This window comes from Panthera onca, chromosome A2 (assembly GCF_046562875.1).
Source record: "Panthera onca isolate mPanOnc1 chromosome A2, mPanOnc1 haplotype 2, whole genome shotgun sequence".
Lineage (NCBI taxonomy): Eukaryota > Metazoa > Chordata > Mammalia > Carnivora > Felidae > Panthera > Panthera onca.
Genome location: NC_138340.1, coordinates 51,239,168 through 51,249,657, shown reverse-complemented (window position 1 = coordinate 51,249,657; position 10,490 = coordinate 51,239,168). Strand labels below are relative to the sequence as shown.

The 10,490-nt window shown below is 44.7% G+C and overlaps 1 protein-coding gene across 8 annotated transcripts in view; it reads right to left on the bottom strand.

The window, feature by feature from the left end:
- MTMR14 (myotubularin related protein 14) overlaps positions 1–8,580 on the bottom strand; it is a 44,876-nt gene extending 36,296 nt beyond the window's left edge. For 7 of the 8 annotated variants that reach the window (XM_060631704.3, XM_060631706.3, XM_060631711.3 and 4 more), the window contains exons 1-3: positions 8,279–8,580; positions 5,995–6,143; positions 875–983 (exon numbers count right to left, since the gene is read on the bottom strand). In XM_060631704.3, coding sequence (XP_060487687.1) covers positions 875–983; positions 5,995–6,143; positions 8,279–8,434 — 414 coding nt within the window. In that variant the 5' untranslated portion in view covers positions 8,435–8,580. The remainder of the gene's footprint in view (positions 1–874; positions 984–5,994; positions 6,144–8,278) is intronic. The other variant, XM_060631712.3, reaches the window with a different exon arrangement.
- Between the last annotated feature and the right edge of the window lie 1,910 nt (positions 8,581–10,490).

Here is a 10,490-nt window from a genome sequence, read left to right as displayed (position 1 = left end):
TCTAGTTCCTGTCTCCATGCCTTTTCCCATGTTGCATCACTTGCTCAGAAAACTCTCCCACCCGTCTGCCAGCTAGCATTGTTTTTCCTCCGCTGCTCTCAAGCTATGTCCTGCTCTCTAAATGAGGCTATCAGTGGCTCAATCCACACTGCTAGCCCTGTGTTTCTCTTACACCACACCGCAGGACCCTAAATTTCAGTGTGGAAGCCTGAGAGAACTCCAGGTAAGTTCAAACCCCCAGCTCTCTTGGTAAACTTGGCAAAGTTATTTAATCCCTTTGTTTCATCTGCAAAACGAGACCATCCATTACATTAAAGGATTATGAAAAGACAGGTAAAATGAGACCACACTGGGGACCCAAATTAACAACCATCACTAGACTAAAAGCTCCATAAGGGTAAAGACTGTCTACACACTGATGTATCTTATGGCTTTAAACATAATACACATTCAATAAACACTTAGTAAATTATATGATTGAAAGAATGAACACATAACAATGTATTAACTTACTTGATCTAATCTACCCCATAAACCTTTGATGTAGGTATGATTGTCATTCCTACTTCTACAGACAAGGAAACTGAGGCCGTGTATAGAAAGAAGTAAGAGAGACAGGATATGAACCTAGGCAGTCTCCAAAACACAGGGTGGGGTACTCTGGTGTGACTATCCCTTCCCTACATAGACTACCGTGAAAGGTGGTGTAAGAATTGGTCTGTTTTCTCTGGGCTTCTTTGCACAGCACCAGGCACCCAGTAATTACCTAACACTGGGCTGGCAAATGCCAAGAACAAGACAACCCTACACTTTGCATTAAGCCAGTTACCCTGAAGAAGGTCTCAGAGAGTGTGAGGCTATGGTACGTTCTTACCTTGCCCTTGAACAGGATCACCGGGCACACAAACCGTCCTCTGCACCTGGCTGTCTTGCTACGGTTGACGAGGTCTTGCAACTTGCTCACTTGCACGGTGCTCTGAAACCTAATGCACAGGCAAGAGACAGGTCAGACTGGTTTCTAAGTGGGCATTGTGTGTGTGTGTGTGTGTGTGTGTGTGTGTGTGTTTTCACAAAGACCCCATGAGAGGTCTGCATATGTGTGTGTCAATACTCATTTGGAATTTAGTAAATGCTTTAATCCCTAAATTCTAGATCACAGATAAATTTTTTCAGGAAAAGAAAAAAAATGCTGTATTATAGGTATTAAAATTTAAGTCATCCTGATTTTAGAAGCTTTAAGATGAAAAAAACAGTAAGCTACTTTGAAGACATGGGATACAAAACAGAAACACACACAGCAAACTGGGTGTTGACCATGTCTAAAGTACACTTTTTTCCTCCCATAATAGGACAATAGGTGCCCTGGGGAGTGTATGGAAATCATAGTGCCATTTTTGTGAACTTTCAGGGGGCAGGGTAAGCTGAAGGCTCACATCTCACATGGTGATAAGCTTCTGAAACTTCCTCAACATCCCAATTGTCTCTAACAGTCCAAACAGCAAACAGGGCAGGTAATGTTGGAGCAATGGAAGTAAAAAGAAGCTATGTGTGGCATGGAGAAATCCACTGGGTGTGGTAAGGGAACTTCCAAAACAGGAGTCAGGTTGAGAGATAAGCTCCGGCAAGGCACACCCATGTCAAATCAGTAGACCCGTGTAAAAAAAAAAAAAAAAAAAAAGGGTCTCCTCTTAAAGACTCACCTACCCATCTTGAGCAAAACACTCCACATCAGCCAGTCAGAGCTTCTGGTTGCGCAAGAAATGAGAGGCAGGAAAGTTAAAGAGTGGGAAGCTAAGTAGATCAAGTGAGCAGAAGGGAGGGAAGACACTCCTGTTCCCTCCTTAGAAGGGCTGCACTTCCAGGTCAAGTCCTAGAGGGCATTTAATTCCTTCTATGTCCTAATCCTTCTAGGCACACGGCACACACATACAAATAACCGTTTCTGAATGCGTAAGTTCAATGCCTCCTACACATCTGTGGTATCTTTTTAGGCCTATATGGATGTTGTAGGGATTAATAAAGTCTTTTAGAAATACTGCTGATTTTTTAGTAGTCTTCATAGATCTATTCACAAGACATAGTTACTAAAAAAATAACTACTATCAAGTGGGGGTCTGAAATTGAAGTTAAAAAGGGGTTTTCAAATAAAAACTTGGACCAACAGTTTGATGATCTTGGAAGACAACAAGGGGGTAAAGGAACAGAATTTACACTTCCCATGGTGTATTCTTCTGTAAGGTCTGATTTAAGATGTTACTTTTGTAATTTTTTTTCCCCTTTTTGAAGAAAGGAAGAAAGGCAAACTTGAAGAGGCTGGCGTGCTCTTCAAGCTGTGTGTAGGGTGGCACTGGCCCCCCACCAGGCCCCAGAAAATTCATGGGTCACTGAAAACCAAGCTCTGCCACTTCCCCTCACTCAGTTTCTCTATGAAATAAAAAGGCACCTCAGTACAAAATAATCTAATTGAACTTAGATGCCAGGAAAATACGAAACAGAGAGCACATATAATACTGTCCACAACAGTCTTCCTCTCACGTTCTGGTGGCCTCAGGCCATTTTCACAGATCTGGTCAGCACCATCTATTGCAACAGAATCTCACTTAGTCACAGCAGCAGCTCCCTCTGAGTTCTAAATGCCTTGAAACTGCATTGGATTCTCCCAGGTTGAGACCATCCGTTCCACAAACTCCACAAAACCAAGATGGAGAACATGCCAGTATTTCCCTCGTAGGGGCTCTGGGCAGTCGTTTAATGTAGAAGCAGGCGTACTTTTTTTCTGGTTAGGCTAGGTGGTTTATTTTGCTGGTTCTCCTACTCAAAGAACTGATTCAGTTTCTGTTCTCAGTGGTTCCTGTTTTTATTTTTATTATCTCTTGGCCTTAGGATCTTTTTCTTACAGTGCTAAGCAGTGAGCTGTGTCTGGCACATGATACTCAGAACTGAGTGAATAAATGATGGCTTGTATATTTATGTTGGTCTTGTGGGACTGAGCTATCAACCTGTGGAATCTGATGCTATCTCTGGGTAGACAGTGGCAGAATTGAGCTGAATTATAGGACACCCAACTGGTGTCCAAGAATTGGTGGTGTGGGGTAGCCTCCAGCCCCTCCCACATGGGAATTAGGTACAGAACTTAACCACCACCCCCCAAGGCCTCATCTGTACATCCCCTAATTCCGTCTCTTGTTACACTGTCACTGCTTATTTATTGGTCTTTGTTACTCACAAGACCTAAGAGGAGGGACTTCATCTATCTGGCAGGGCTTCCACTGCATCCCTGGGGACTGCCACATGGCAGCAGCTCAAGGAGTTCTTGTTGACAAACACATGTCTTGGCTGTTCAGAGATCCCTGTCCAGGCTTCTATTCCCAGATGGTGGGCTAAACCGGGGAGGGGGATTAACAGAACTAAACTGCTTCCTGAATCCAGTTCTATCCTGTGTAATGGGGTCTAATTAGTGTCATATTAACACCAAAGCCAGGTATGTAAAGAAACAAAAAATTCTGCTTCCTCTCATCTGAATGTGCATGTACTGCCTTCTCTTCAATTCAACAGCACTGCCCACTCAGAATTCAAGGCCTTAGAAGGAGTAAAAAGTAAAACAAACTCCAGTAACTCCTTAAGGGTTATGAATATACCACCACGGCCCTGGCCTAGAAGGGGAGACCCTGCTGGTGGAAGAAGTGTGGTGGTGACAGAAAGAAAAGGCAGACAGATGGACACAGCAGAGTGAGGAAGACACAGATTTTAAACCCATCCTGCTTACCACTTCTGTGATCTCAGGGAAAGGCAAGTTACTTCTCTGGGTTTTAACTTTCTCTTCCGTACAATGAATGGAAGTGATACTACCTACTTCACTGAGTAGGTGCAGGACTTGAGTGAGCTACTGTGTGGAACCCTAACACCTGCCAAACAGTAGGCACTCAACACACATTATTAGTTTCCTCTTCTTTAAGGGCTAGACTGAGTCAGCACTGAACTGGTTTCCTTCCAGGAAAAGCTTCTGTGAGGTCACCAAGACTGAGTTCCTTAATGCACTGCTACTACAGGGTGGTCTGGTATCACCTGGCAGCTGGTGAGAAAATGCAGGAGCTCAGGCCCCAGTCAGACCTACTGAATCAGATTTTGCATTATAACTAAAGCCCCAGGTGATTCACTCAGAGTCTGCTTGGAGAAGCACCATCCTGACTACAACTGAGCTTAATACCAGAATGCCATCAGGGCACCAAGGTAAAACCACCAGCCAAAAGTGAAGGGGGTGGAGAGGAGGGTGAGGGCAAGGAAAAAGAGATCTTGTTCAGAAACTTTAGCGTAAGGGTTTATAGATGGTGAGTCTACCTAATTCTGAAAGAAGTTATGAAGAGACAGAAACCATGTATAACGGAGCCATCACAAAGCCCAAATCTTTAGGCTCAGAGATCCCTGGGGTTCTTAAGCTACACAATTGGGGATACGATACAGTTTCTATCATCTACATACAATCTGTTTTTCTAACACATTCATTTTTCTTAGTGAACCCCACCACAACGTCGTGAAACGGCACACTTAGTAGACATTACGTTTTACAGATAAGGAAACTAAGGTTTAGTCTTTAAACTCCTCTGACCTGGTTATTCTACTTGAAAGCCTTCTCTGACTCCCTGTGGCATATAGCAGTGGCTCTCAGGCTACAGCATATATAAGATTCATCTAGGGAGCTAAGAATGTAGATTCTGGAAATCCTGATTCAGGGGTCCCAAAATCTATGATTTTAGGGGATACTAACATAATAAAAACCACTAACACCCACAAGTCTACACTCCTTGGCCTGAAGATCAAGACCATATACAAATTGGTCCTTTAGGACGTGTCAGAACTGCGACTCATCCTTCTAATTCCAGCTGAAGAGGCTCTCTACCATGGGTTCTTCCCAAACACACACATTCCAGGCAGAATTAACCATTCTCCCTGGTTTGTCTGCAGAAGCACTTCTCAAACTTTAATGTGCATCCAAATCACTAGGGCATCTCGTTAGGCTGTGATTTTGATTCAGTGGCTCTGGGGCCAAAGATTCAGAGTCTCCAGCCAGTTCCTGGGTGCACTGAAGGGACACTTTGAATAGCGAGGGCCTGCCACACTGCACAGCATGACTCTACTATAGCACTCATCATAATATCGCACCTACAGGGCCGTGCTTTCACAGATCCTGTGAACAACAGTTCCTGGATTCTCTTAAAATCAGCAGCAAGCACGGAAACTAGGGGAACAAACTCAGAGATCAACATAAAGCATTTCCTGGAGCCTCCAGGCTGTGATTATTTATTAGTGTCAAACAGCCTACAGGTTGTATCCTGTGGCAGGTGCCTTATATATCTGTTTTTGTTTCACCTGTTGTTACCCCACAGAAAGCACTCAGGCCTTGGTAGGCCCTCAGTAAACAGTAGCTCTTATTTCTGATTCTTACAATAAATACACCAGGCTTGTAATAGCCCCACTTATCATCAGGGATTGCACTAGCCACTTTCTAAACAGAGGCAGAGACTTGCCGATGGGAAAATGAAAAGACAAAAAGATTAAATAATTTGCTCAAGATAGTTATACAACCAGTGTGTAACTCAAGCAGTCTGACCACAGACTTCAGGCTCTTAAGCTCTACATATGGTTAAGTGCTCTTAAGAACTTTGACACAGCATACCTCCCACCTATACTCTCTTAAAAAAAGGATACTAGGGTTCAGAAAGGTGAGGTGTGAAATAAGCTGTCTTAAGTCAGTGAGCGCTAGGTAGGGGAGAAACAGTCCACTACTGTGACTTCCAACCACTCACTCTATGCCATACTACTTTGTCAGTCTAACTTATCAAACCCTGAATGAACCAAAGACACCAAGAAGGCTTCAAACCTGAGGAAAGTGAGTTTACCCCGCCCAGCTCCCCACCCAGTCACAAACTTCCTGACTCGGTGGATGAGCTGTCAGAGCCTCCCCAGACAGGCACACTCTAGTTACATGATGCTCACGTGTCTTTCTCCTTCTCAGAACTTTCATACTCCAGGAACACGATGTGCTGGGGGTAGTGGCCACAGATATCCCCATTCACATTTTGGATCACACTGTAACAGTAGTCTCGGCCAAACAGCTCCAGACATCTCTTCTCAATGCGCTCAACCTGCACAGAGGAGGACACCTGAGCATAAAGAATATTCTGGGATTCTGAGTATGAGAATTAGACAGTTCGTGACCTGGACAGGTCACTGGGAATGACATGTGCCTCAGTGATTATTATTCAATGCCTGGAAGAGACACTTTGCTGGGACACAGGCCCTGATGTGTATTTCATTAATCTATATGCAGTATGCTTTGGGAGGGTCTCTAAGCCCCGCAGTGTTGCAGTGAAACTGTTAAGCATTCCAAGGAAAGGATTACAGTTTTCATGAGATTTTCAAGGGGGTCCACAATCCATAAAATATAAAGAACTCTTGCTCTAGGTTACTTTAGCACTAATCCATTTTCTTCCCTTGGCTCCAGATTATTCCCCATTCTACAGCCACAGACAAGTACCTAGACATTCTAGTTGTTGTAATGAGTAAAAGCTACACACAAGGCTATCTCCCTACACTCTATTTTATTTGTCAAATAGAAGGAAGAGCTTCTCTTAAAACTGTTCTTGTTTAGTTCGGGGAAAGGTCCACTAGAAAAAAGGCATAAGACATGTAATATCTTGAGAAGTCAACAAGAGATCAGGAATCTTGGAGAGGCTTTAAGGCCAGATGTCGTGAAAGTCAGGTCTAATTCATAACCACTCTAATCTTCAGGGGTATAAGATGGAAGAGGAAAAAACTCATAGTGGCTTAGATGAGGAATTCTCAAATTTTAAGATACATAAGGATCATGATGAAACCTATTTAAAAATGCAAATTCCAAGTTGCCACCCTCAGAAATTCTGACTCAGTAGAAATAGATGGGAGCAAGGAACCTTTATTTTTAACAATGCTGACACGGGCACCTGGGTGGCTGTTAAGTGTCCGACTCTTGATTTTGGCTCAGGTAACGATCCCAGGATCATCGATAAAGTCCCACATCCAGCTCTGTGCTGACAGCATGGAGCCTGCTTGGGATTCTCTCTCCCTCCTGTGCTCCTCTCCCACTCGTGCTCGCACTCAACTCCCTCTCTCAAAAATAAATAAACTTTAAGAAAATAAAGTAAAAAATAAAAACTCACAGACCAAAGTTTATTTATCCAAATGAAAACAATTAAAAAAAACAAACAGGGACACCTGGGCGGTTGTCAGTTAAATGTCCGACTTCAGTTCAGGTCAGGATCTCATGGTTCGTGGGTTTGAGCCCCGCATGCAGCTCTGTGCTGACAGTGTAGAGCCTGCTTGGGATTCTCTCTCTCTGCCCTACCCTCATTTGCATGCTCTCTCTCAAAATAAATAAAGTTAAAAACAAACAAAGAATGCTGAAACAGGTGGTCCTCAGGCTAAGCTCTGAAAAACACTTTGTTGTTTGGAGAGTGGGGAAGTCCCATCATTACTGAAGTCTCCCCTAGGTTACTCCAGAGAATAGAATGATGCCAAGTGCAGTATGCTCCAGCGGTTCCCTAAGTTCCATGGCTCAGAATGGAACAGAACCCACTAGAAAGCCTGATATTAAACTTACCAACAGCACGTGGGGATTAAGAGGAGGATTCCCAAGATTCCTGTTTGATTGTCAAACAGTACCTAGGATGGGAATGGCCTTACTAGACTGGATGCCTTCCAGATATGGCAATAAGGAGACTAAAGGGAATCCCAAGGGGAGAAAAAAGAGGAACTGAGACTGGCTTTTGATAAAGGAATAGAGACAGTGTGGGCTGTTTTCCTGCCAGGGGAAGGAAAGGGATGAGCTTAAGTCTAAAGTCATGCTAAGCCTGTATAAGGAAGCAACACACCCGGTTCTTGTCTCGGTTCCACTCTGACCTCTGACCAGGAGAAATCCTCTAGACCATTTAAACCTGGGGGCTTTTGTACCCACATCTGATACACGGGAACAACCCTCCTCACCTTCCCCTCTCTAATCTCTGAACATGGTCCCTCAGCTCTGACCTCCAAACCCCTTGTTTCAAACCAAAGGACGTCCTTTCTTGGCTCATTGTGTGCCCAGTTCCTTCTTTTCCGGTTTTTAAACCCGACCCTTACTCTCCAGGTCCAGACCCCGGGAACTTCCCGCTCTCCTTCCTCTGATCCCTGACCTCAGCCTTTCCGTCTGTAACTTCTCAAACCTAGGAACTTCTCTTTGTGCATATCACACCTTCGAACTCACCTTTGAGCCGCCCGTCCCGCTACAGTCCTTGGCCCGGTACTGAGTCCGGGAGAATTCCTCCAGCAGCTCCCCGAGCCCTGGCTCCTGAGGCGGCGGGTTGCCCGAAGAAGCCGAGGGCCCCGCTGAGGCGGCAGCGGCTGCCCTAGCGCCGGCCATGGCCCAGCCCTGCTTCCCCTTCAGCACCCCACGACCCCTCAGCACGCCTCAGCCCTGCCCATGGCACCTGGAGGCACCAACTCCGAAACCTCCCGAACAGCCTCAGCCGCCGCCTTCCCTTTCCACTTCCGGCCCCGCCCCACCCTGCCGGATGTTTACTTCGGCCCTGGCCAATCCGAGCCCGGGACTCGCGCCCTGCCCCGTGATTACCGGCCCACCTCCAAATGCGGAGCGATCCAAGTGGTCTAGGGAGAGGTAGCCGGGGCTACTCCTAGATCCCTCTTGCTCCGCCCCTCGGGGTTTCCCCTGGGGAAGCCGGGCTAAACCACTGAGGCTGCGGGAGGGATGTTAGTACGGGAACGAGGAGGGAGGAACTATGGGAAAGAAGAGGAAGACTGGAATAAACCATTGCAGGAAGAGGAAGAGGGAACGCTTGAAGGCAACTAGTTAGTGTTGGCAATCATAGTAATCATAGTAAGTAATAATAAAACAGCATTTCATAAGGCACTTCTTTTTGCACTGCTCCTCAAAACGTCCCTGTGATTATAATGCTCCTATAGTCAACCCATTTTATCAAAGGAAACAGGAGTCATAACTGTTAAAATTCTATAATTGAAAAGCACCATATTCTTTTTTCTTTTTTTGTTAATGGAATATTTGAAACATTCAAAGAAGTGGCGAGAATAGTATAATGACCCCCTCATGTATTCATTCGTCAGTTTCAGCAATAATCAACATAAACCAAATGATTGCTTAATCAATCTTTCCTCATTCAGTAGAATAATTTTGTAGCAAATCTCATTACTTCATGGGTGAATAGTTCATCTCTATACAGAGATTATACTATACTATACATAGTATTCATCTCTAACAGATTATCACTGTTACAAAATGATTTTTTTGAGGGGGCATCTGGGTGGCTCAGTGGGTTAAGTGTCTGACTTCAGCTCAGGTCATGATTTCGTGGTTCGCAGGTTCAAGCCCTGCATCATTGGGCTCTGTGCTGACACCTCAGAGCCTGGAGCCTTCTTCAGATTCTGTGCCCCCCGCCCCTCTCCTGCTCACACTTTGTCTCTCTCTCAAAAATAAACATTTAAAATTTTTTAAAATTGATTTTTTATTTTTTAATTTTTTTAAAATTTTTTTAACGTTTATTCATTTTTGAGAGACACAGACAGAATGTGAATGGGGGAGGGGCAGAGAGAGAGGGAGGCACAGAATCCGAAGCAGGCTCCAGGCTCTGAGCTGTCAGCACAGAGCCCGACGTGGGGACCAAACCCACGAACTGTGAAATCATGACCCCAGCCGAAGTCGGAAGCCCAACCGACCCAGTCACCCAGGCGCCCCCCAAAAATGATTTTTTTAAAAAGACAACTTAGGTGTGTTAAAAAAACAAAATTCAACGAAGTAAATTTGGCGTTATTCAACCATTCATGAACCTGGCAGCATACCAGGTAGCAAGTAGAAAGGCGCTCAGGGGAACTGTACAAAATGGAAGGGTTTTATAGTCAGAAGGAAGATGGGGCAAGGAAGTTAAAAGAGTTGAACATTTCAGCCAAGTTTACCTTTCCTTAGGGGAAGACAAAGGGTCTTATGGTGCAGATTACCTCACTAGTGCTGACTAGGAAATTGCCAAATAATTGGTTCAAAATTCCGCCCCTGGGAGAAGCTGAAGCTCCAACTAGGTTAGGCTTTAAGTCTTGATGCTAAGCAAAACTGACTCCATTTGGGGGCTTATTGTTTCTTTTTAACCGGTAATACAAACAAACTGTAATTAGTACCTCATGAAGCTGTAGTCTCTGTTCCCAAGGTCCAGAGAACTGCAAAATGGGGCAGGAGGCAGGAAGATTTTATAGAATAAAGAATAAGTAACAAGGAAGAGAAAAAATAGAAAATAAATAAGAAAGAAGGAAGGAAGTATAGAGCCCAGAGTTGGCCGGTAGCCGGGGCACAGGGATGCAAGGGCACCTGTCTCTGGGGGTCCTAAACAGACCAGGTTTATCCACTCACTGCTGACAAAATCTAAAGGCAGAGCAATGAGTAGTAGTGAAACAAG